A 27321-nucleotide genomic window follows, 5' to 3' on the forward strand; every position below is an offset into this window, starting at 1 on the left:
CACTGTGTGTGTTGGGGGGGTCAAAATGGAGCTGGGGGGTCAAAAACGGAGCTGAGGGGGTCAAAAACTGAGCTGGGGGGGCAAAAACTGAGCTGGGGGAGGGCAAAAAGGTTGCTGGGGGGGCAAAAACCTCAGTCTCAGTTAAGCCTCCCCCCCAGCAGCAACAGCCGACACCACCACCACCAGTGGGCATTTCCTCACCTCAGGCAGCCGCAGCAGCAGTGTGCCTGGGGGTTGGGGAGCCCTGGGTTAGAGCGCACCGGCCAATGAGAGCCGTGTTGGGGCCACACCGGCCAATGAGAGCCATGGAAGGGCGGGCGGACCGACGGACCAATCAAATGGTCTACAGAGACTCACCACCAAGATTTTCTAAAATATATATATATATATCTGTATGATTAGAGGTGAAAGATCAGGGAGCCGGAACAGAAACCTCTTATCGGCTGTCGTGAAAAAACTCAGTACACACTTATTATTTTTAGGGAAAAACAATCTTTCGAAAAACTTTATTGCAGCAGCAGCAGCTACCGCTTGCAAGAGTAACATTCACATAAAAATCAAAACATGAGTCTGATGCAACATAAATGCACAGCTCTACCGGCTCTAAGTAAGCTATCTTACACCAGAAGAAGGGGTGTGTAGACATAATTTTGCAATGTCTTTTAGCAGATTAAGCAAAAACAAAATTTGTGCTAAAATACCTCATCTTTCTCATGGCCGACAGCTGGTACATCTCTGACTCTACAAGGGGGATGTAGGCGGACGCTCACAGAGGTATGCAAGGGAGACTGATTATAGTGAAATTAAATAAGCCTTTTATTGCGCCTGTTTCCTTAACATCAGGAAACCATCCAAACAAGGGGTAAACAAAGCTTCTATTCACTTGGGAGTATTTCTAGTGAAATACTACGCAGTTCACAACTCCCTTAGATAAGCATGTCTCCCAGCCCCAAACATATATATTGTGGTTTAGAGGGAAAATCTTCTCTGTCCCTGGTTGCTACCTTTTCTTCAGGGTTTGTCAGCATTCAGGTTTAGAATTTTCCCCTGTGTCTTGAAAGCAGCTCTGCTGTTTCTTCTGGCAGGGCTCAAAACAAGTGTCTCCAAGTTCAGCTCAGGTGTGAGCTAAGGAGTCTCTCTTCCTGTCTCAAAAGACAGGCTTTTCTAAGCCATCTAATCAGGCAGGTGGTGTTTGTTAATTGACTACCAGCAGTTAACCACCACACTGCTGGATTAGAGGCATATTTCCTGAACAGGGATAACTCCACTGTTACATTCCTCCCCTGTTTGTGGGAAGCATGGGCTTGCCACGGCCAAAGCCCATCCTTCCACTCTCATTCTAGATATCTCTGTGACTTGAATGAGAGTGGATGGAGGAAGAGAACCCTCAGTCCCGCTGGGATCGGAGCCCTTTCTCCAGTTCATTCGTGTCTCCTCCAGAAGGTGCTTGAGATCAGCACTCCTCAGTCGCTCGAGGAGGACTTTTTCTAAGTACAGTCTTTTTGCTACGTGCGCGGCCATGAGATTTCCCTCGTGTCGGGTGCTTGTCTTATTGTAGGCAGACTGTATAGCAGCAGTTGCAGAGCGTTTAAAAACAGCCCTTTGAGTTTTCTGCTCTTGAAGCTGTCTCTCTGCCCTTTTCCCACTCAATGGGGTTGCTAGTTCAGCCTCTTTGAGATTAAGTTGCAATTCCACACCCACTTCCAGAGAATGTCCCATCTTTTCAGCTTCATCAGCTAAGGATTCTTCTGGTTTTGATTCAGCACGTGTACCTTCTTTTGTTGCCTGTTGGGTGGCTGAAGGTTTTGCTAGTGCTTGTTTAGGTGGTTCAAATTTTGCAACCTTGTCTTTCAGACGAGCGGTATTCCCAGCTCTCACTGTACCCTTGTCTTCATGGGTTTTTGTGGCCGTGGGATACTGACGCTTAGTCAGGGTCAATACTTGTCCTTGTAGGACTGTAATCTCATCTGCGAGAGATCCCTGTTTTTTGAGTGCGTCTTGCAAGTCTCTTCTCAGGGAATTTATCTGCACGCTTTGTTTTCTCTGAGTTTGCTTCCACATTTTTATTGTATTTCTTTAACAGCCTGCAGATTGTCTTCCTGCAGAGTTCGCTGCTTCTCCTCAGCCTTCTCGAGGTGCGTACGCAGACCTTGCAGTTGGTTCTGCAGTCGGTGCTCTGATTCAAACTTCTCACCTTCCCCTCCGCCCCACATCTCCCTCCCAATAGAAATAGAAAGAGGCGACTAGCTCTTCAATAAATGAAGAGATCAGGGGCAGACATTATCTTCCTGCAGGAGACGCACTTTACATCTCAAGACCCGCCCAAAACATTTCAAAACGCATTCCCCTTGGGTTTCTTTTCCTCATTTAGCAGTAAAAAAAGGGGAGTTGCGATATTAATCCGCCAAGCAACCCCATTTAATCTAACAAAAACAGTACCGGATCCAGAGGGTAAATTTCTTGTGGTGTATGGAACACTTTTGTCAATTGCTTTGGTTAACTTGTACGCTCCAAACGAGAACCAGACGGTATTCTTGAATAAAATTCTGGAAGATCTAGACCCAGAGTACCTATCTTCAATGGTTATCGGGGGAGACCTGAATATGGTGCTTAACCCAGTGGAGGACAGATCCTTGAACCCGGGTCGCCCACACACACCCCAGTCCCTAAGCAAGGGGAAGAGATTTAGAGAAATCCTTAAAGAATTCTCACTGACGGACATATGGAGAACCCAACACCAGGGACAACGAGACTATACATTCTTCTCGACACCTCCCCAGACCTATTCACGTATAGACTATTTCCTTGGGACCGAAAAAATGTTTTAGGGGCTACCACAGACTCAGACATTAGCCCAACAACATGGTCTGATCATGCACCTATTACCTTAACTCTATCGGTTCCCTTTGTGAAATCTTTCTCCTACAATTGGAAACTAAATGACTCATTACTAAATTGCCCAGAAGTGGAGAAAAAGATCAAAAAAGCCCTCAAGGAGTATTTTGCTAATAATTGTGGCTCAGTCTCATCGCCTGCTATCTTATGGGAAGCCCATAAGGGGGCGATCAGAGGTAACTTTATCTCAATCGCCGCCCATAAGAAGAAAGTCAAGGCGAAAGCAGTAAAAGACCTGACAGAGAAAATAACTAATCTAGAACAACAACATAAATCCAACCCATCCAAAAGGCTCTACAAACTGCTGTCCGTCACTAGAAACGAATTAAAAGGCATCCAACTAGAAAAGGTTGAAAAAGCCCTTAAATGGACCAACCAAAGATATTATGATAAGGGCAATAAGGCTGATAGACTACTAGCTTCCAAATTAAGAGGCATTCAAAAAAGATCTCAGATTACGTCGATCAGGAGTGGGTCTTGTGAGATGTTATATAACGAGAAGAAAATAGCGGAGGAATTCACTAAGTTCTACACCAAACTCTATAATTTGAAGACTCAGGGGGGGACCTCGGAGTTGACGAGATCAGAGGCAACTTCACGCTATCTCGGCGACTGCGAACTCCCCACACTGACAGAGGAGGAAAACTCCTTCCTCAATGCCAAAATTACAAAAGAGGAGTTGGAATCCGCGGTAAAGTCTTCCAAGATATCCAAAACACCAGGCCCTGATGGCTTTTCCAATGCATACTACAAAAGGTTTCTCCCAATACTGACCAAACATCTACTAAATCTGTTCAATTCATTTATGGAAGGGAACCCCATCCCCTCATCAATGTCACTGGCAAACCTTGCCATTATTCATAAAGAAGGGAAGGACCCTGTGCAATGCGGGAGCTACAGGCCTATTTCACTCCTAAACAACGATCTCAAATTGTACAGTAAGATCTTGGCGAATAGATTGAACCCTATCTTACCAAGTTTAATAGACATAGATCAAGTGGGATTTGTCTCGGGACGTCAAGCCTCAGACAACACCCGGAAAATTTTCAATATAATCGAACATGTTCACCTCACAAACGCCAAGGCAATGCTCCTGAGCTTGGACGCAGAGAAGGCATTCGACAGAATTGACTGGTTATTTCTAACTAAAACATTAGAGAAATTCGGCTTCAAAGATTTCTTGAGGGAGTCCAGGCACTGTACCAAAATCCATCGGCAATAGTCAGGCTCCCGGGCGGAAACTCAGAGAGATTCCAAATAAAAAACGGTACAAGACAGGGATGCCCCTTGTCCCCCCTCCTCTTTGCTCTCACCATAGTCTTTGGCAAAGGCCTGACAGGCTGAAACGCGTCAGAGGATCCGTTTGCACGCTGTGCTATTAAAGTATTTTCTACAGGTCACTTCACCAGCCTTCTTCCAGTCCTTTCTGTACGGTTGTGCAGTGCCTAGACCCCCCTCGGGAGGATTTCCACATTGCTATTGATTGCAGCCTGCACGCCAGGTTGTTGCTGATATTCCCCTGCTCCTCTGCCAAACCTGGAAGTCCCGACGCTGCCGCCAGTCACGTGACCACCCACCGCGACGGAGCGGGTGCAGGGTTGGCGGCTGAAGAAAGTGCCGGTCATATACTTTGATTACACAGAGGAGTTCCTGCAGCAGGATCAGTGGTCTTCACCATCAAGAGGACGTCTCAGCTGTTATACTACATCCCCCAGCCGTGAGTTTATCTTTGCTTTGTCTCAAACTACATTGGTGCTTATTATAAGCCAGTTGCTGAGAAATATGTATTTTATACAAATACTTGATTGCTCAGCTGGGGGTTTGCTGCGACCACTGTCCTAAGTTTATACTTGATATACCAGCTAACAGCTTTGTTCTTTTTCTGAGCGCCTGGTGGGTTAACCCATGGTTCACCCGTTGTTCATATTCTTCCAGAAAAGAAAGAAACTGTTACGCGGTATTGGGATGTATATTCAATTTTTGTATGTTTGTAATCATGTAACTACCCAATAAAAAAATTTTTGAAAAAAAAAACTTCTCACCTTCCAAAAGTCTATTTATTTCTTTAAGCTTATGCAGCTTTTCATTTTTTTCCTTGACGTTGTTTGTCAAATTAAAATTTTCTTCTTTGAGTTTTAAGTTTTTTCTTTGTAATCTTAAATTTTCTCCTTTTTCAGTCTCTGTACTATTCAGGGCCTCTTTGCAGTCCTCCTTCCATTTACGCACATCTGCTTTGAGAATGACAGTCTCCTGGCGTGAGACTTCCTTCTCCCATTCTGGGAGACTTGGAGATCTGTATTAAGATTGACAATCGTTTCTTTAGAAATGTCCAGCTCCTCAGTGAGACTGTGTAGTTCCTTTCTGGAAACTTCCAGGTCTGTACGGCAGCTGTTGGTCTCATGATGTGAGGCATCCAGTGCTCTGCGGAGTGTCTGAACCTCTTTCTGAGATACGTCCACCTCTATCCGGACACTGTTGACCTCCTGTTGTGAGGCATTCAGCTCTATGCGAAGAGTGTGAACCTCTTGCTTGAAGACTGTCATCTGCTTCAGTGCCTCCTCATACTTCTGCTTTAGCGTAGCCACCATTTTATCAGATTGGCTCTGCTTTTCCTCCATGGCGGAAATAGTAGCATTTGCAGTATCTAGCTCAGTCTTGAGATCGTCCAATTCTGTCCTGGCTAAAGAGTAAATTGTGAGCACATCTTTTTGTAGCCTCACGTTATTTTTCTGTAGCTCTGTGTAACCATCTTCCTTTTGTTTCAATTGTTCACGGAGCATATCACAATCATGCCTGGCATTTTTCAGGGCATCTTCAGGGCTGGTCAAGGGATCGTCACTCACTGGTTCCGGCTCCACTTCCCTGGGATGGTTGGTTGAGGGTTCCTCACTGTTGGCACCGGACAGACACTTCTTTGGGGTACACAACTTCTGCCTTGGGCCCTCCTGATATTCAGTTAATCGCGGGACGAATTCTCCATTTTCACTAGGCTGCAGGGCAACTCGGTCCCCCTTTTCCTCCACAGGATCTGCGGACATGTCTGTTCCTTCCACGGTAAGTGAAGAACCGCTTTTCTTTTTCCGCTTTTTTGTTTTGGATGACTCCGTCCCATCCGGAATACTGGGGTCTCCTTCTTTATTTGATACTCTAGCAGCTTCATTATATACGCCATTATATACGCCAGGCTTTTCTTGCAGTTGCTTTAGCTGACAGAAATATTGGGTGATCTGCGGCTCCCGCTCTTTCTCTTGTCGACCGTATTAGTCATCATAGAGGGCGGTCTTTTCTGTTCGTGCCGAGTTCAGGCACCCCCACCATTCTTGGGGTGTTTTGTGGACGTGACTCGGTTCGGGTTCCCTGTAAGAGATGTCTTCCTCTTTATTGGACTGGAAGGGCCACTCTTCCATGGGGTAGGGTTCATTACAGGAACACTGCATCTTGTCCTCCATTTTTAGGCTATCGGGTGTAATTTTCTTCCTGACCTCAGGAGGTGCTATTGCAGCTGTTGCCACTGTATTTGCTAGAACCCCCAATTGTGGTAGTCCTACAGGTGGGCATATTTTGCTTGTAGAGGTCGTAGCTCTCACAGGCATCTCTGTAGACTTTTTCTTTCTAGGGTAAGTTTTACAATATCAGCAGTACTGTGCATGCATTTTCTCTCATCAGGTATTCAAGATGTGCATTTGCTAGGTAAAAACGTCTATTTGCTTTACACCATTTGCTTGCTAGGTGTAATCTCTCATTAGGTATGCTGAATGTGTAGTTGCTAGGTAAAAACTTCTGTTTGATTAACACCATTTACTTGCAAGGTGCAATCTCTCTGCTTCAGCCAAATAATGTGGTTTTCTGCTTGAGTTCAGTCTCAACTTTGGGTATTATGACATTCACTCTTCACACTTTGGGATACCTTTTACACCGTTCAGCAATTCCTTTTTTTCTAGTCGGCAATTTTACCCTCAGCACTTGTTTACTGAAAATTCCCCTGCTTCAGCACAGTCTTGCATCAATTTTCACATTTTTCTGCATATACTCAATTCACAACTGGTAGTCCTATGCGGTGTGGCAGCATTTACTTGCAGAATCAGTACCGCTCATGGGTCACCATCTGTATTCACTGCTTCAGCTAAACATTTGAAAATAATAAACGCCTATCCCTCTCAAGGGCTAACTCACTTCTTGAACCCTGACTATGGCTGGAAGGCAAACCCCCTATTTCAATGACCATATTACACTTGTACTGTGATGGGCTTATTTGCCCATCACTTACACTGTGGTTTTGTAAGTTTCAGTGCAGTGGTGTGTATCACTTTAACTCTAGTCTCTGCTGCATGAGTTTTTTTTTTTTTTTTTTTTTTTAAGTTGCTCAGACTGTTTGTAGGCAAAAAGCATACATAAAATTTCACAGAAAAAATCTCCGGTCCTTTTTAACTTCAAAGACCACCTCTCGTCCCACTTCGGACACCATATGTAGGCGGACGCTCACAGAGGTATGCAAGGGAGACTGATTATAGTGAAATTAAATAAGCCTTTTATTGAGCCTGTTTCCTTAACATCAGGAAACCATCCAAACAAGGGGTAAACAAAGCTTCTACAGGCATACCCCGCATTAACGTACGCAATGGGACCGGAGCATGTATGTAAAGCGAAAATGTACTTAAAGTGAAGCACTAACATTTTCCCACTTATCGATGCATGTACCGTACAGAAAGCATCATATACGTGCATAACTGATGTAAATAACGCATGTGTAACAGGCTCGATAGTCACCCCGCTTGCGCACAGCTTCGGGACAGGTTGGCAGTCGATATTGCTGTTCAGGACGTGCTGACAGGCGCATGCGTGAGCTGCCGTTTGCCTATTGGGCGGTATGTCCTTACTCGTGAGTGTCCTTAAACCGGGGTATGCCTGTATTCACTTGGGAGTATTTCTAGTGAAATACTATGCAGTTCACAACTCTCTTAGATAAGCATGTCTCCCAGCCCCAAACATATAGCATGAAATAAGCAGATATAGAAAGTCTCATAAATGAAAGTCTTATCTGTTCCTTGTGGTTTGGAGGGAAAATCTTCTCTGTCCCTGGTTGCTACCTTTTCTTCAGGGTTTGTCAGCATTCAGGTTTAGAATTTTCCCCTGTGTCATGAAAGCAGCTCTGCTGTTTCTTTTGGCAGGGCTCAAGACAAGTGTCTCCAAGTTCAGCTCAGGTGTGAGCTAAGGAGTCTCACTTCCTGTCTCAAAAGACAGGCTTTTCTAAGCCATCTAATCAGGCAGGTGGTGTTTGTTAATTGACTACCAGCAGTTAACCACCACACTGCTGGATTAGAGGCATATTTCCTGAACAGGGATAACTCCCCTGTTACAGGGGAGTTAATAGATAAGACGAGGGGTCCAGCTAAATAAAGAACTTACAGTTTGGGAGAGAGAGAGGGAGTTTAGGGAGGCAGCATTAAAGAAAGTTTGAAGGGAAAAAATTATTACACACACACACACACACACACACACACACACACACACACACACACACACACACACACACACACACACACACACACACACACACACACCAAACTGGTTAAGCTTCACTGCTAGAAAAACCAGAGCGATGTTATGCAAATTATAGAGACACTCTGCTATATGAAGAGTAACAGGGCCACCCCTGGCTACTATTCTACCCAATGGACTGGCAGTTAACCCTCAGGTTGCCAGTAGTTCGTATGGGGTTTCCCCCCTCACCTTTGGTACTGCACTTGAGTGACAGCAGGGGGTGGTACATCCTGTTGTAGCTGGGACAACGGGGTGCCCGCCTTCTGGCTATACTTAAGGGCAGGACCACTCTAAAGTTAGTGGTTGTTCCTTCCCCTCTGAGGAAGGAAGGTCACACATCTGGGAGCCTGAGATTGGGGCCTTCCCACGTGCTCTTCCCTCCAGGGAAAGTGAGAGTGGACCATACCTCTGCCTCCGCTAGGGAGGTGGGGAAGAGCTACGATGGCTGCGGATGCCCTTGGCCTGTAGTGACGGTCTGTCAAGGTAACTTATGACAGGTTATAATATACACCAAATAACTGGGTTGCTCTGAACACGGCTTTAGATATAATAAAGTATATTTATTCCTTAGATAGGTGAACACAGCAGATAGTTCAAATAATGAACAAGAAGGTAACACTTACTTAGGGGTTGGAATGAAGAAGTAATCAAATAGCAATTCTCCAGCAATCAGGCATCAATCAGTTGGTAACAAGAAGACATTGAATATAGGCTGACACCAGTTTATATATCTTTTCAGCCCTATCCTTACTATTGAGTGCAGGCTATTGGAGAACAATTATCTGCACCCAATCTCTAACGTGGGAACATTGTTAACCCATGCCCCCCAGCTAGATGGCACATGCGTACTGGGGCCATGGGGGTCTCATTTCTGTAGCCCCACACCCAAGTCAGGGGCGCCGGCCAGTCTACCAGATGGGGTATCTGGTCAGGATACTCTTTGTTTGTCGGTTTGAGTTATAGCACCTACAAACCACTCAAGCCCTGCACTTCTCCGCCCTAATGTAAACAGCTAGAGAGGCTGAGCCTTTGATCAGGGGGTCTGTTTCTAGACATTAGGTTGCCCCCCTGACTATTTGCATTTCTCAGCGTGCAGGAATCTTTGCGGGCTTTTGTCCCCGCTTTGAAACACAGCACAGTTTTTAATATACAGGCATATTAAAATAACCGGTTCTGTTGGGCCCAGCAGGTCGAAACAGGCCAGTCTTTTATGCCGGAAGTGATTCTCCATTGTCGCCAAGTTTCAGCCCGCTGCAACCTTCCAGACCGGAGATACGCAAATACAAGTTAAACCTTTTATTTCTTTATCACCGGATTTTCCGCTTTAAAATAAATCTCGGTTTTTCACTCATTTCCCATTGAAATCAATGGGCTCCACCGCCATAGATTTTCAATGGGCAACCTCCGCCATTGGCGGCTATGGGTTCCGACGCCATAGACTTACAATGGGGAAATTCTGCCATTGGCGCCTATGGGACTTCTCCACCATAGCCTTTCAATGGGGAACCGCCGCCAATGATGTCTATGGGGAAAAACACTGGTCTTTATTATTGCCCACACTCCGTCTGGTTGGTCGGAGAGGGTCGGGAATGGACCTGCAGTCATGCCGGAACAGTGACTGCATGCACCCCAAATCCCGGCCCTCTGGTCCCTCCAGAACCGGAGATATGGGCTCATACTTTTCAGGGTTTCGGACTTAGCCGTTTTCTCGCGCTGCTCTTCTCGTCGCCATTGAAGTCTATGGCGCAACCCGCTTGGCTAGCGCGACCCTTTTTGGAGGTCCTGGATTCTTGGACCCGGTGGTGGTCAAGTGTGGGGGAGCCCAAGAGTTAGGAGCAAAAAGAATTTTATTTCTGAGTGCCCTAGAACTTAGGGTTCCCACGCCACTTGTCATTGAACTTGACCTAATAGTGATGAAAGCTTTTTTTCAGACATTGTTTCCGCTTCTGCGGTTTTGCGGTTTGGATGGCTGCCAACCTGTTCATGGAAATCGGCGTCGAGGAATCCCCATTGAAGTCAATGGGCCCATTGACTTGCAATGGGAAACCGCCGCTCCTCGTCTCAGACGCCACCTGCTGGTCTTCGTGGGAAACAGGTCCAAAACCGCTGGATTCGCCATTGAAATGAAATGAATGGGGCTGAAATGGCGGCCTATGGGACCCTGCAAAATGGAGCCTGAAAAGGCGGGAACATTAAACAAAGGGCTATAATCACTTCCTAACTATTAACCCATGTCCTCCCGGATGGATACCAGTATGGGTGTGGTGTAGACACTTACATGGTGAAAATATATTAGAACAGGGGAACACACATTTTCATGTTGCAGCAAGGTAAAAAAAACACATTCCTGGACCGCAGTCCAGTTAACCCCTTGCCTCCCTGGTGAGGTCAGGGGCTGGCCATATGGGGTGTAACCCCTTTAATACCGGGCCAATCCCCCTCTCCCTCTACACGGTCCATGGACCATCATCCAGTGAATGCTGACAGACTGTATCCGGCAGAAGACTGCTGAGTAACTGTTACTACAGAGAGAAGTAATAAACCTGTTCCTGTTTTGCAATATACCTCCTGCCTGATGTGTGACCTTACTGGAGGGAGAAGTAGTAAGTTCTACCGTGGAAGATCATCTTCAGTTCCTGGAGTCCACAGCAGATGGAGGCGCTGCACTGCTAAGCATATATGTGGGGTATGAACCCCAGAACCTGTTCCTGTGTCCCCACTACCATTGGCGGATGACTCAGTCCTCCTGTTGCCAGCAGGTATATGCACCATACACCATGTAATGGCCCTTTCTGCCATTGGGTAGCGGAAACCCCATTACAGAAGCAATGCTCTACATGAAAAGGAAATACTCTGCAGGTTACAGCGATGCTCTGCAGATTACATCGATGCCTTGCAGGTTACAGCGACGTTGTGCAGGTTACAGCGATGCTCTGCAGATCAGCGATGCTCTGCAGGTTACAGCAACGCTCTGCAGGTTGCATGCTCTGCTCTGTGCAGAGAAGGGAAATCGCTCCCACTTACCAGGGGAATTAATGCACAGGAAAGTCCTCACTCTATGCAAATGGGAACACACAGGTATCAGAGCCATAGGAGGGGTCAGAGGTCAGAGGTTTCCGTTATAAGGAGGGCGTTATTTACGTGCTTGGGAATCATGTTGGGTATGAGCCTCTCTCCTGCTCTCTCCCCGCAGGTCCCAGAGAGGAGATAATTTACCTGCCATGTATTTACCGCAACACCGGGATAGTGAAGCCAGATTACCTGGCCACTGTGGATGTGAACCCCGAATCTTCAACATTCTCCAAGGTAATCCGCCTGCGAGTGGCTGGGCCACGTCCGGGGGGCTTCTTATCCAGGAGGAAAAGGGGTTTCTAGAAGCAAAATTAAAGCTTGAAATGTGCAAATGGTCATTTCCCTCTGCAGCTGCATGCACGGCCGCACACTGTGCTGGACAATGACCTATGGTCAATAAAATAATAAGTGTGGCCATGGGTGCGGAAAGTAGGTGTGTGGGGGTTCTGCAGCTCCCTCTGGGTTTACATGATGGTAATGTATGTATGTATGTTACTGGTTTTCTATATACAGCACCTCCACCCAATAAATAGTTCCTGCACCCCTGGGTGCTGTTTATTTAGATCTTCAGATCCCAGAGGCGCAGTAATGAAAATAAATATGAATTAAAGCTCAAATAGGGATAAAAGTTGGTCTGTCTCACTCACCCATAGGAATGAGAATGAAGCATTCCCTAAACTAGAAGAGACCTGAGGTTTAGAAACTTATCAACGTTTACTGAATAGTCTCCTATAAAGGGTGTGGGGGGGAATGAAATGCAGAAAGTATTATGTAATATTACACAACCGAGTTATTAAAAAACACATAAACATTTTTGTATGGCTGCCCAAGGACTCTATAATTCTCTCAGCTAGAGTCAGTTTTGCAGGTCTTCTTTACAATCTTGTTCGTATACTCAATGATACCAGACAATGGTGCTCTTTGTCCCCTCTACTATTTGCTTTGTGTATTGAACCGCTGGCAACCACAATCAGATTGAACCCTGACATATCTGGAGTGTTTGTCGGTAATGTGGAGTATAAAGTCTCACCTTTTGTGGACAATGTATTTTCGACTCTCTCAAGACCTCTCACCTCTCTCCCTAATTTGTTCTAAGTACTGGGGAATTACGGAGAACTGTTAGGTTTTAAATGTAATTGTTCTAAATCACTTGCCTGGATCTTAATTTACCAATGAATATGATTAAGCTCCTCAAACACAAAAGGTCTGAAAAAAAAGTCTGGAATCCGAAAAGAAATACTGTATCTGTCAAAATCAATTTTTTATTCTCTCTCTTTCCCCCTAAGTCCCCCCCCCCCATGTATTGTTTCCCCAAGTTCTCCCTTTACTTTTTCCTGTATCGCATAAAAATTGTAAATAAATGAACAGTTCAATAATAACGCACACAGGATTGTTAATGTATTTCTGTTTTAAACTAAACTAGTGTAACCTGGAAAAAAAATGGACGATTTCATACGGCTTTCTGTTGTGTGTTGATGCTCAGTATCATTGTACAATGCGTCCTGGACATGTGTTTCCCGCGCAGGTCATACACCGCCTGCCAATGCCCAATATGAATGACGAGCTGCATCACACGGGATGGAACACCTGCAGCAGCTGCTACGGAGACGCCAAGAAATCCAGGAACCGTCTGATCCTGCCCAGCCTCCACTCCTCACGTGTCTACGTGGTGGACGTGGGCACCGACCAGCGCGCTCCACGCATGCACAAGGTGCGCAAGTATCATTACAGACTATTATTTATAGAATATTGTACCAAGGAACAAATACATGTAGTCACCTCTCATTTTCAGGCATTTCCTGGGCTGAATAATGCAGAGAACATTATGTTACCATTCAAAAATGTTTAAAGAATTGTAACCCCCCTTTCGGATTACAGTGGCATTAAAGCGTTAACTTTCTGGTCCCACACAGGGTAACACCCCTTCCCCATCACATGGTGCTGAGTGACAAGGCAGAATCATAACCCCCGCCTACTTCTGCCTAGTGATAGTGACGTGATAGAAGTATATATAGGAGGGTTCTAGAAGGTTAGGTCCCTGGAGGAGACAGAGGTGGGATCTCACTGTGTATAGTGTATACAGATGCAACTGTTTGTTGTGGCCCAATGTCTGAGGAAAATCCCTGAGCATCTCGCAAACACTCTGCTAGATAGTCCATAGCAGGCTGCAATGGCCCATCGGATTAACACAGTGGGGTCCTTGCGTTTTAATGGGACTCTCGCTGTGTGAATCCTACACTGGCGACACACTTTATTCGAGCGTGGCTAGTCCCACGAATTCGGGTATACCCGGGTGTATTGAGGTTTGTGACTGTTTTCTGCCCGAGTGCATTGAGGTATTTTCCAAGCAGGGATTGAAGCATTTTATTTCCGCTGGCTGCAATACTGCACAGTATATATATATATATACTGCATTACAATTCATGAATTTATGCCATCTGGTAGACACGCGAAGCATTGCAGCCTATTAAATCCTAATCATTATCATTTAACAGATCAGCCGCCCGTCAGCCAGGCATGAACCCAGGCTGGGAAGGCAAACACAACGGGGCTTGTCAGAGGTGAGGAGCGGCGCATTCCAGGTATCTGCCAGGTACATACCGGGTATTTGCTCGAATAAAGTGTGTCGGTGCAGTACCTGCACCTGTCTGTAAGAGACACGCACTAAGAGATAGGCTGAATCAGTCACTCTCCCAGCGCGCCTCTAACAGGCGATTGTACGGCTTTTATTTTAACAATACAGTATTGTAGCAGGGGGTCTCCGGATTAATTTCAGCCTTGGGGACCCCTGCTTCCCAAGTTACAGGCCCCATTATGGGGTGCTGGTATCCTAGCGGCCATGTTTAAATTCTCCTGTGTCAAGGCCCATGTGACCGGGTGATTTAAACAAAGCCGGGGGATACCGGCACCCCATAACGGGGTCTATTACTCGGGAAGCTGGGGGTCACCAAGGCTGAAATTAATGCGGTTCGGCTCCGGAGACCCCCTGCTACAATACTGTTATTAAAATAAAAGCAGCTTCATTACCTTAGCGGCTAACCGCTAAGGCAATAAAGGGGTTAAGCCAGACTACCTGGTTTATTGGGGATAGAGGGGGTGAGTGAAAGGGGTAGTTGCCCCAGGGTGGGTGGTTAGGCATACCGGGAAGGTTTCAGAAGGGGTTAACCCCTTCATTACCTTAGCGGTAGTAACCACTATGCTAATGAAAGGCTTAACCCCCCACTACCCACCTGAGAGGCCTAACTGCCCACCCTGGGGCCACTACCCCTTTCACCCACCTCCTCTACCCCCAATAAACATTACAATACAAACATCAATACAATACATTGAACATCCCCCCAATACATACAGTACAGTAATGGACAAAATCCCTATTATCCATATATGGATAATAGCTCATTTGCCCATTAAAAAATAAAACATAACGAAAACATTACCCAGGCCGCATATAGTAAATTAAAGTTGAACTTACCGCTGCCAGGATGAAGGTCATCCTCGTCCCCCTCATCTTCCTCTTCTTCAGTGGGCACCGAGAGTAAAATAAAAAACCAAACTATTCGCCACTCAGCCCTTGATCACCTTAGCGGTTATTAACCACTATGGTAGTTAAGGGGTTAACCCCTCTCCCACTACCTACCCAGGAGTCCAAACCACCCTCCCCAGGGCAACTACCCCTACCCCCAATAAACCAATTGATTGGCACAGTGGTACACCATGCCCTATGGGCACGGTTTGACACTATGGCAGTCAAGGTTGTAATCACAAAGAACTAATAGCTCACGGTTTCCAATAAAAGAAGAAATATTCCCATTCAGACCGTTCTGATTAACGTAGCACACAGACCCTAGTGCCCGGCCTCTACCAAAGGTCACATCACGGGTCAAAGTCTGATGGTATTAGGGCTCTGATGTTACCGGGGGATCAGAGTACCACTTATTTTTTACATTTCCCTTTTAAAGAAAGAGACTTATTTTAGGAATCCTCTCCCGCTGTTTAGTTTAGAGCATAAATAGTGTTTAACTCTTTCCAAGACACAGTCCAAGCAGCTCGGCATAAATGTTTCATACCATTTTAGATCCTTTTTATTAAGCCACGTGCTCGGTCGGTGCTATGTACTTGTGCTACAAGCTTTATTCTCAGGCTCCCTCCTCTCTGCAGGTGGTGGAACCAGTGGATATTTTTAAGAAGTGTAACCTGGCGAATCTGCACACGTCGCACTGCCTGGGCAGTGGGGAGATCATGATCAGCGCCTTGGGGGACCCCTCGGGAAATGCCAAAGGTGCAAACACCACCCCTGCACCGACACAAACATGGTGACATGGACACGGAGGGGGGGAAAGCGCACATCCAGCGAGATGAATCTTTAGTTTCATGCGGAACTTGGGGAAATGCTAATATTCACATAAGATGCATAGCGTGGTAAATAATGCGCCCAAAGCATCATTTCCCAATCAGGTTTTGCACAAAAAAAAGCCCTTTTCCAGCATTTTGGAACCAACCATTCTTCATCCTGACCTGGGTGTTATGGATCAGAACTCACCCCGCAGCACCAGCACATATTCTGCTCATACTCTGGGGCTGGTTTTGTTGTTTCAGTGGATTTTTCTCGCAGTGCGATTCAGGTAATTTTACCTGCGCCATAAGGGCTATATTTACTAAGGGCATCATGCAGTAAGCAGCGAAAAAATGCATTAGGCAGTTTAGCAATTAGCCATGTTTTTGGCGTGTTAAACTTGCTGTATGCTGTAAGGGGCGAATCCCTGGCGAATGAATGCACCACCACCATTTGATAAAATGGCTAGTAACCGGTGGCGAGACGGCTGCCTGGCGAGAAACTGCCGAGAAGCCGTCCCCTGCCGAGATGTGTTTGCAGCAGAGAGAGATCCGCTGCTCTCTCGGCGCAAACATCGGCACTTTAAAAATTATTTTTAAAACCATTTTTATTCATAGTGTACATGTATGTGCAGGGGGTCTCCGGAGCTGAACCGCATTGGTTTCAGGTCCGGGGACCCCCTGCTTCCCGAGATACAGGCCCCTTTATGAGGTGCCGGTATCCCTCTGCATTTAGAGGTCCCGATCAGGTGACCGCGGAATGTAAACAAAGCAGAGGGATACCGGCACCCCATAAAGGGGCCTGTATCTCGGGAAGCAGGGGGTCCCCGGACCTAAAACCAAAGCGGTTCAGCTCCGGAGACCCTCTGCACATCTACACTGTGAATAAAACACACATATCAATAAAGACTCGTTCCTTACCTTTGCGGCTATCTGCTATGGTAGCGAAGCAGCATGAATATTTTTTTAATAATACTGTACAGTGAGCAGGGGGTCCCCTGAGCTGAACCGCATAGCTTTGTGGACCAGGGACCCCCTGGTTCCTGAGTTACAGGCCCAGTATGTGTGATCGGGTGGGCAGTGTCGCCGCCATGTTTATAGCGTCCCATACGCTACGTGCCCGCAATAAACATGGCGTCGACACTGTAACCGATGCCCCAAACTGGGGCCTGTAACTCGGGAGGCAGGGGGTCTCTGAGCCACAAATAAATGCGGTTCAGCTCAGGGGACCCCCTGCTCCCGCACAATATTATTAAAATAAATTAATGCTGCTTCATTACGATAGCGGATAGCCGCTAAGGCAATGAAGGGGTTAACGCATAATAGTATGTTTATTGGGGACAATTGCCCCCAATAAACATAGCAATACACAACATACAATACAGTAATCGGCAACATTACTATTATCCACAAATGGATAATAGTGCAGTTGTCCATTTAAAATACATACAGAACAATAAATACATTAAATACATGTAGCACTCACCCATGTCCGGCTGCCACAATGAAGGCCATCCTCATCTTCATCCTGCTAATGCCCCATCCGCTTCTGCAAAACAGACACAAGAATAAAAATATTCAATGTAATGTTCCCTAACCCCTTAATCACCATAGCGGTTATTAACCGCTACAGTCATTAAGGGGTTAACCCACCATCACCCACATACCCTCTCCCACTACCTCCCTACCCCCTGAGGCCTAACCAACCTCACCCACTACCCACAAGGGAGTCCTACCACCCACAGCCAATACCCCCTCCCCACACCCCAACACATACAGTACAATAATGTGCCAAATAACTATTATCCAGATAGGGATAATACATTATTTGGCCATTATTAAACACATTAACTAGCATATTAAAAGAAAGAAAATTCTACTGACCTCATCAATAAGAAGGCCCCGTCGCCAGCATCATCCTTGTGGTCCGTTGCCAAAATAATACATAGCCAATACATTGCAATGACATTCACATATCAATGAACCCCTTAGTCGCCTTCTCGGGTACTAACCGAAAAATGTAATTAAGGGGTTAAGCCATCCTGGCAATGGCAATACCACTTATCCATAACATCCTCAATAAAATACAATGCAATTTCCTAAACAAATCAAATATAATCATCCAATCTAAAGCATCAAATGCCAATCCAAAGTCTCAAATGCCACTTAAAACATTGCATTTACATTGTATACATGCTGCATAAAATGTAAGCCACATGTAGATGCTGCAAATCAATGTTAACAATACAATATTTCAAATAAAATAGCATTACATCAAAAGAAGTATACTATGTAATCCAATGAAGTCACCATCAATCAATTAACATACATGAATTACATCCCAAAACAATTAAAATAGCATCCATACCAATTACACAATTAACTATAGCAACCGTTAAAGAGAACAAGTTACCATCATACAAAATAGGGCACCAACAATTACAATACACTAAAGCAAGCCTCACCATTACCTAAAGTACAGCATAGAAGCCCAAAAATTACATCTATCTAATTATAAAATACATTGAACACAGATCTATGCATAGCAGCATAGCCACAATCATTTAAAATAGTGCAAAGCAAGCTTTAAAAACAATATCATTTCTTACTCTGTATGTATATATCTCTCTAGACATACATACATACATACATACATACATACATACATACATACATACATACATACAGTGGCAAGAAATGATGTACAATAAAAAAAAAACAACACATGTAAAAAGCAACAAAAAACACAGTTACATTAAATACATTTCTTTAGTTCACTTACCTTTACTTGACCCACTCACCGACTTCCGTTTAACAGCTTACTCACAAACCAATCCACGAACAGGAACCCATAAAATAATAAACCAGAAAATAATAAACATTAAAATAATAAAACACGACAATCCAGGGGTCTTCTACTTCTAATCCATGTTCATCTGTATTGTTGTTTCTTCTATCTTCTTCCGGGGTCTTCTTCCCGTCTGCTGCCACGCCCTGGTCTTCTTTCTTCGCCGGAGGTCCTTCCTCCTCTGCATCTGGCTTCAAAATGTGACGACATAGGCTTTTAAAGGCCTATGATGTCACATTTTCGTCATGGTTTCCACGGCCCTGATTGGGCCGTGAAAACCATGGGTTTTGGCCGATACAAAAAAAAATGATGACGTCACTTAAAGGCAATGAAAGCACAGCCAATCAGAATGGCTTTGCTTCAATTGCCTTTAAGATGACGTCATTAAAAGAAACATGGCCGCGCTCACATGGTACGGTAGCCAATCAGAGCGTGGGAAGTCTATCCCTACTCTGATTGGTTCTAGTACCATGTTTTTGTTTATCTCTTGTCTCCCTCTCTGAGGTATCCATACAAGAAGAAACTACTGCACAAGACTCTGTTCCATCCACTTTCCTCAGCGCCACAAGAGGTTTTTCTACACACATCTTCTAATCTGGTTGGAAGATACCAGATTAACCTCTCAGGCAGTTTAAGGACTACCTTCATCACAGACTGTATCACAGGTTTTGTTCCTCTGTTTGAATTATTATCATTGTATAATATTTATCACACTAGCGCTTATTTGCACTTATCATTTTACCCCTTTATGTATACAACGTAAATGCAATGTTTTAAGTGGCAATTGAGACTTTGGATTGGCATTTGAGGCTTTAGATTGGATGATTACATTAGATTTGTTTTGGAAATGGCATTGTATTTCATTGAGGATGTTATGGATAAGTGGTATTTTTATTGGAGCATGTTTTTGTTAACCCTGACACATTTAGTTGTATATTGGTTCATCATGTGTGTATATATATATATATGTATGTATATATATATTTATATATGTTGTTTCTTTTCTTTTTCTTTTATTTTTTCATGATGAAGCCACTGTACAAAGGAATTTGTGAAGGGTGGGTATGTGGTCAGGATGGCTTAGCCCCTTAATTACCTTTGCGGTTAGTACCCGATAAGGTGATTAAGGGGTTCATTGATATGTGAATGTCATTGCAATGTATTGGCTACGTATTATTTTGGCAACGGACCACAAGGATGATGCTGGCGACGGGGCCTTCTTATTGAAGAGGTCAGTAGAATTTTCTTTATTTTACTATGCTAGTTAATGTGTTTAATAATGGCCAAATAATGTATTATCCCTATCTGGATAATACAGCTAAACCCCGTTATAACGCGGTCCTCGGGGTCCACCCCGAGACCACCGCGTTAGTAACGGGGTCGCGCTAATTTTTTTTTTTTAAAAATGGCCGCCGCATCAGCGAATATTCATCCCGCGGGACAGGAGATGGGAGCGGGGATGTCCCTCTGGTCCCCGCTTCCCCCGGTCACCGCAGGACAGGAGATGGGAGCGGGGATGCCCCTCCGGTCTCTGCTTCAGGAGGAGCAGAGGGAACTGGCAGGGAACATCCACACCTCACGAGCCGCACGGCGCATGCGCATGCGCACGGCGAACGTGAGGGGTGCCTAAAGGGATCGCTGTCGGGATGTGCTGCTTTGGAGACAGGTAAGCACAGTCTCCAGAAGACCGCTAACCCCCCCCCCCCCCCCGCCGCAGCACAGGGCCCTCGCGCAGCAGTACAGGGCCCGCCGTAGCGCAGGGTCATCCTGCCACTCAGCCGCAGCGCAGGGCCCCGCCACCCCCCCACAGCATAATGACGTCCCACCCCCCGCCCCGGGCCGTAACACCAGCCTAGAGGGGAGGGGGACACACCGGACGCTCGGACACCCTTTCCCCTGGCTGTGAGGGGGTTAATGTTGAAGAGGCACCACAGAGGTTGGGTTACCTTGCTGTGTGTGTGTGTGAGCTGTGTGCAGTGTGTGTCAGTGTGAGCAGTGTGTGTGCAGTGTGTGTCAGTGTGAGCAGTGTGCAGTGTGTCAGTGTGAGCAATGAGCAGTGTGTGCAGTGTGAGCAATGAGCAGTGTCTGTGCAGTGTGTGTCAGTGTGAGCAGTGTGTGTGCAGTGTGTGTCAGTGTGAGCAGTGTGCAGTGTGTGTCAGTGTGAGCAATGAGCAGTGTGTGTGCAGTGTGCAGTGTGTGTGCAGTGTGCGTGCAGTGTGAGCAATGAGCAGTGTGTGTGCAGTTAGTGTGTGCAGTGTGTGCAGTGAGTGCAGTGTGTGCAGTGTGTGCAATGTGCAAAAAAAAAATGTTTTTAAAAAAAAATGTTTTTTGTATTTTTTTTTTTTTTTTTAAAACGGGAGCCACGGGAAAACCGCGTTATAACTGAATCACGGTATAGCGAGGCGCGTTATAACGGGGTTTAGCTGTAGTTATTTGGCACATTATTGTACTGTATGTGTTGGGGTGGGGGGAGGAGTTATTGGCCCCAAGGGTATGTGGTAGGACTCCCTTCTGGGTAGTGGGTGAGGGTGGTTAGGCCTCAGGGGGTGGGGAGGTAGTGGGGGACGTTATGTGGGTGATGGTGGGTTAACCCCTTAATGACTGTAGCGGTTAATAACCGCTATGGTGATTAAGGGGTTAGGGGACATTACATTGGATGTTTTTATTCTTGTGTCTGTTTTGCAGAAGTGGATGGGGCATTAGCAGGATGAAGATGAGGATGGCCTTCATCGTGGCAGCCGGACATGGGTGAGTGCTACATGTATTTATTGTTCTGTATGTATTTTAAATGGACACATGCACTATTATCCATTTGTGGATAATAGTCTTTGTGCCCATTACTATACTGTATGTTAGGGGGGTATAGGTGTTGTTGGTGTAATATATATATATATATATTTCTTTAGTTAGTGTGGGGCTGTTGTGTGTGTTTTCTTTTTATTGTGGGTAGCGGGGGTGGGTGAAGGGGGTATTAGCCCCAATGGTGGTTTGTTTAGGGCTTGCGGGTGGGTAGCGGGAGGGTTTAACCCCTTCATGACCGTAGCGTTATTAACTGCTACGGTCGTCAAGGGGTTAAGCGCACCCGCAATCCCCCGCAAGCCCTAAACAAACAACAAGGGCCAAATACCCCCTTCACCTACCCCCGCTACCCACAATAAACCTGGCACGGCTGTTTAACCCCTTCATTGCCTTAGCGGTAAGCTGCTAAGGTAATGAAGTGGCCTTTAAATGCATTTTTCCTGCCTCGGACGCATGCCGGGGGGGTCCGGTGCTGGTATTAATGGTATCAGCTCCGGAGACCACCGGCATCAATCCCAGCCAGGAAAAACACCAGAAATTTTTCTAAGTGCCGATCCGCCACTCATCAGCAGCCTCTCACCATCAACTTGCCAACATTTTCTTGCGTGGCTGATTCGCCATAAAAACGCCATTCTAGAGTGGCGAATAGCACCGCTAAGCTACTCGCCAGTACTAGAATACAGCGTGGCGGAAAATGTTTCTATTTTAGGTGGAAAGTGCCTTCTCGTCTCGCCACCGGCGGGAAAAAAAAACCACCAACAAAACTGGCGTTTTTTTTGATTCTCGACACTTTCTCGCCTCTTACTGAATAGGGGTAGCCATTTTTGGCGGGAAAGTGGCGAGAATTGCCTTTCCGCTGCTTACTGCATGGTGCCCTAAGTCTCCCAGGTGCAGAACTGGTGCAAAAAACAGCACTGTGTTCCTCAAAGAGCAGGAAGTGCATGGAAAGTAGGGACCCCGAGAGGTTGGAAAGCTTGTAACATATTAACAACTTGCTGGTCCAATGAGAGGCATCACACCCCCTCCTCCCGCCTCTGTTATTTTACTACATGGAAAGCATTTGGATTTTTTCCTTTGGTAAATCTAGGTCTGTCCCAAGTTTGCTGCCGTGAGACTTCAGTAAATAACCTCCATCTGGCTCTAGGAGCTTACAATCTAATTGTGCACAGGGAAGGCAGAAGGATTGCGAGCCCTGGTTCTCCCACTTCACAGGTAGTGCTGTTCCTTCTAGGCCGTTGTTTTTGACTGTAATGCTGTGTTTCCGGCTCTGTGTATCTCAGGAGGCTTCGTGCTGCTGGACGGTGAAACCTTTGAGGTGAAGGGGAACTGGGAGGTTGAGGGACAGGCCGCCCCTTTCGGCTATGACTTCTGGTACCAGCCACGTCACAACGTCATGATCAGCACGGAGATTGCGGCCCCTAAAGTCATCAGCAGCGGTTTCAGTATGGAGGATGTAGCAGCCGGTAAGGGACGGGAGCCGAGCTACCATATCCTTCCTCACTGCGACTCCGCCCCTAGCCGCCCTCAAGCCGTTATGGGGGCAGCCTTATTTAGTCCTTAAAATATTCAGATTTTCAGTCAACAATGAAAATTGCAAAATTAGACTGTAAATTATTACACCAATCCCCGATTAGCTTTAAGATTAAGGGGCTTATTTTACACCCACCAAAGACGGTGAGAGACTGGGCAGACAGGGGGGAGACCGGGCAGACTGAGGGAGCGATGTGGTTCTTACCTGCCGTCACATTCTAGGTTCCTATGATTGTGTCAGATCCTCCGGCACTTTTCTGTTCCAGAAGCATTTGGAGGAACAATGTATGTTTTATTATATTTCATCTTGTGGGGTTCAGTGTTCGGCTCTTGGTTTGCTCGCCCTTCTCGTGGTGAAAGGGTTAATGATGGAAGCAAATGTTATTATTTCATCGCAATACATATTGATACGTGAGACTGCGTCATCGCTGCTGGAAGGATCTTACGTTTACACACTTACTCACCCTCGCTCAGGTTTGTACGGTCATAGCCTGCACGTATGGGACTGGACCCGCCACACTCGGATACAGACGATTGACCTGGGGGAGGATGCTGTCGCCCCATTGGAGGTCCGATTCCTGCACAATCCCGATGCAGACCAAGGCCTGGTGGGCTGTGCCCTGGGCAGCTCCGTCTTCCGCTTCTACAAGACCCAAGTAAGAACAGAACCGGGGGCTGGGGGGAGATATGGGGGAGGTGTAGGAGTGAAGGGCAAGGAGAGGAGATGTGGGGGAGACAGGCAGGGAGAGAAGGTGGAAATCTGGGGAGAAGTGCGGGGGGGGGGAAGAGATCTGAGGGAGACAGATGGGGATAGAGGGAGCCAGGTGCAGACTGGTATAGAGAGGGAGCCAGGAGAAGATTGGTATAGAGAGAGAGGCAGGGGCAGACTGTTATAGAGAAGGAGGTAAGCCTATGAGGGGGGCTGAAAGTAACTTAGGGTGAGTGTCCATGGGCTGTAGGTACCCTCTGCCTGTGTCACCGTGTTGTGGGAGGGACAGGCTCCATAAACTATTGATCTTGTTTGACTATCACCCAGTAGTGAGAAGGACAGACTGAATGGGCATGGGTACTTTCTCCTTGTCACTATCCATCAGTAGGGGGGTCACACTCGATGAGCCATATGAACCCTGTGTCACTGTGTCTGTCACCTCCTCATTGGTCTCTTCTTGCTATAGGATGCTACGTGGGCAGCAGAGAAGGTGATCCAGGTGCCAAGTAAGAAGGTGGAAGGCTGGATGCTGCCAGATATGCCAGGTGAGTGGTGGGCACAGGGAGTTAGTGTACTCACATAATAACCTTATGACACACTGTGACAGGGCAGAGCCCCAGTCTAAAAGGGCTTCAACAGAAAGCCTGTATTGGTCTGAGGAATCCAGCAGGGAGCAGGTTAATTGCAGCTACAGACAATTAACCAGTCCCCACCTGGCTCATCAGATAGGTAGAAAAGCCTCCTGCTTACACTGCAGGGGAGACACCCTGAAAGCAGACCCGTTACATCCAGGACACAGCGGACCCTGAAATCCTCCAGAGGGTGGCCCCAAATGGACACAACCCAGAGACTGACATAAAGAGCCCCCTGCTAACAGGTGCCTCTTTGGACTTTGGTTGTTATTGGTTGGCAAGAGACCTCTCCTCCCAGCTCTGACGATAGGGACTGGGAGAGTGAGTTATTCCTTACACAGGGATAGGCTGTTTATTTATTTGTGTGCTTCCTTAAAGCTACGGGCTGAATAAAAGCCATGGGTTATTTTCCCCAAATAATGTATGTCTCCCTGGTTGTACCTCTACACACATCTCTTACATATGGTGTCAGGAGTTGGATGAGAGGTGGCCATTGAATTTCAAATGGACCCCTGAGAGCATCCGGGAAAATGTTTGGTAGTTTTGCCTGCATACAGTTCCTACAATAGCATGAGAAACAAAACCAAGAACAAACGAATCACGCGCAGAAGTGACCAGAATTAAAGGGCTACACACCCAGGCAGGAAAGCTACACTGCACTGGAGAAAGCTACAATGCCACAGTCTGACTGGGGGGACTGGGACAGACGGTGACCAACACAAGTTACTGACTCACTGACTGTGTGACCAAAGAGTATCCCACAACATGTGCAAAAAAAACCTGTGGGTTTTTTAAATGGCCACTAAGAAAGAGTCTACAGACACCTGTGAGAGCTAAGAACTCTGCAAGGGAAATCTGCTCACCTGTAGGACTACCAGCTGGGGTTCTAGCATACACGGAAAAATCACTGCAATAGCGCATCCCGAGGTCAAGGGAAGACTACACCAGATACCGCCAAAATGGAGGCCAAATGTGGTGTTCAGGTAATGATCCCGGCCACACGGAAGAGTGTCCCTTCCGGTCCTACTGATGAGGTGGAAGATATCGCTTATGGGAGCCTAGGAACGCGACCATCCACAAAACACCCCTAGATTGGTGGAGCTGCCTGAACTCACCATACGCACCGAGAAGACAGGTCTCTACGACCGTGAATATGATTGGCGGTAGCAAGAGCCAGAACAGCTGAACGCCGAATATTTCTGCCAGCTAATGTAATGCAACTGCAAGAAAAGCCCGGTGAGTGCAGTGAAGCTGCTGAAGTTTCAAACAAAGGAGACCCCAGTACCCCTGATGGGACGGAGTCGTCCAAAGTAAAAAGGAGGAAAAAGAAACGAGGTTCTCAGCTTACCGGGAAGTTGCAGACACGTCCGCAGGTCCCACGGAGAAAAAGGGGGACCGAGATGCCCTGCAGCCTACAGCAAACAGAGGATTCGTTCCAGGAATGACAGAATATCCAGAGGGCCCAAGGCAGACTTGTGTACCCCGAAGAAGTGTCTGACAGGCAGAAACCCATAACAAACTATACCAGGGAAGCGGAGCTGGCACAAGTAATTCACGATCCATTGACCAGCCCTGAAGATGCACTGCAAAATGCCAGGCATGACTGTGATCTCCTCCGTGAATGATTGGAAAAGGAGATAGAAGTGAACGCTGAGCTACAGAGTGGTCTGCTCACATTTGCAATTTACTATGGGACTGTGATGAACACAGAGCATTGCCTATGTAGTGTCTTAGAAGACCTGACGACTGAGCTGAAGACAGCGAGCACTATTATTACCACCATGGCCAAGAAACAGACCCGCTTGGACGAAGTTCTTGCTGACTTGCAGCAGAAGCAGGATCAAAAGAAGGCCCTCCATCTCAGAAGGAGTCTCTCCATCTCGGTGCAGAGCTCGGAGGCTCTCGAAAGGAGTTGGTCAGCCTCGGTACTGAGCTGGAAGTCTCTCGCATAGAGATTCACAGTCTCCGTGCCGAGCTGGAAGTCTCTCAGAAAGAGTTTCACAGTCTAGGTACCGAGCGGGAGATCTTCCAGAAAGAGGTCCATACACTCAATATAGAGCTGGATGTTTCTCGCCAGGAGATCAACAGTATCCGGACAGAGTTGGACATATCGCAAAACGAGGTTCATACTCTCCGCATAGAGCTGGAAGTCTAACAAAACGATGTCCACAGCCTTAGTATCAATTTTGAAGTCTCTCAGAAGGAGTTTCACGCCCTCAATAGAGATAGAAGTCTCATGCCAGGAGACCGGGAGTCTCAAATCAGAAGTGCGTAAAGGGGAGGACTACGAAGAGGCCCTGAATATTATAGTGTCTGTAATAAGAGAAAATACAAGTTTGAAAGAGAAAAATTCAGATTTGACTGACCACGTCCGTGAAATGAATGAAGAGCTTCACGAGCCAGAAAAAATGAAGAAAGTATTTGAACAAGAAAAGATAGATAGAAGCATTGGAGCGACGCACACAAGCAGAGCACCTACTGCAAAGCAAACTGCAAGGTCTGCGTACAGGAGGAAAAGCTGCAGGCTGCTGAGAAAGTACAAGTGCTGCAAGAACGTCGGAGTATCCAGTGTGTCCTTGCAGAGCAGCATGAGAAACTGAAGGCTACACAAAGCATTGCTGGAGGCCGAGCGTAGAGGTCAGGTGACTCGGTATGAGAGGGAGCACGAGAAGGTCCAGAAACTGGAGCAAGAGCTGGAGGAGCAGAGACGCTGCTTCATCCCCAACAGTCAGTAGGCCTAGGACAAAGAAATAGATATACAAAAATTAAGTGCGCAACCCAAAAAACAACTCAATCGTGTGGAAGATAATGTCTAATAGTGAGACATATAATCCTTATATACTTGTGTTACTATTAAACAATAAGTGAAATTATATAAGGCACAGCCCTACTATGGAAGTGAAAAAAGTGTATAAAAACCATACAGAACCGTTGGTGTTGGCGTATGCTGCTATATATAAAGA

The 27321-nt window shown here is 46.4% G+C and overlaps 1 protein-coding gene across 2 annotated transcripts in view; it reads left to right on the forward strand.

Annotated features, from left to right (window-relative positions):
- LOC142499125 (methanethiol oxidase-like) overlaps positions 1–27321 on the forward strand; it is a 63501-nt gene that overhangs the window by 24090 nt on the left and 12090 nt on the right. For both annotated transcript variants that reach the window (XM_075608063.1, XM_075608064.1), the window contains exons 3-8: positions 11630–11742; positions 13034–13219; positions 15667–15787; positions 22768–22950; positions 23492–23673; positions 24193–24271. In XM_075608063.1, the coding sequence (XP_075464178.1) occupies positions 11630–11742; positions 13034–13219; positions 15667–15787; positions 22768–22950; positions 23492–23673; positions 24193–24271 (864 nt within the window). The remainder of the gene's footprint in view (positions 1–11629; positions 11743–13033; positions 13220–15666; positions 15788–22767; positions 22951–23491; positions 23674–24192; positions 24272–27321) is intronic.

This window comes from Ascaphus truei, chromosome 7 (genome assembly GCF_040206685.1).
Source record: "Ascaphus truei isolate aAscTru1 chromosome 7, aAscTru1.hap1, whole genome shotgun sequence".
Taxonomy (NCBI): Eukaryota; Metazoa; Chordata; class Amphibia; order Anura; family Ascaphidae; genus Ascaphus; species Ascaphus truei.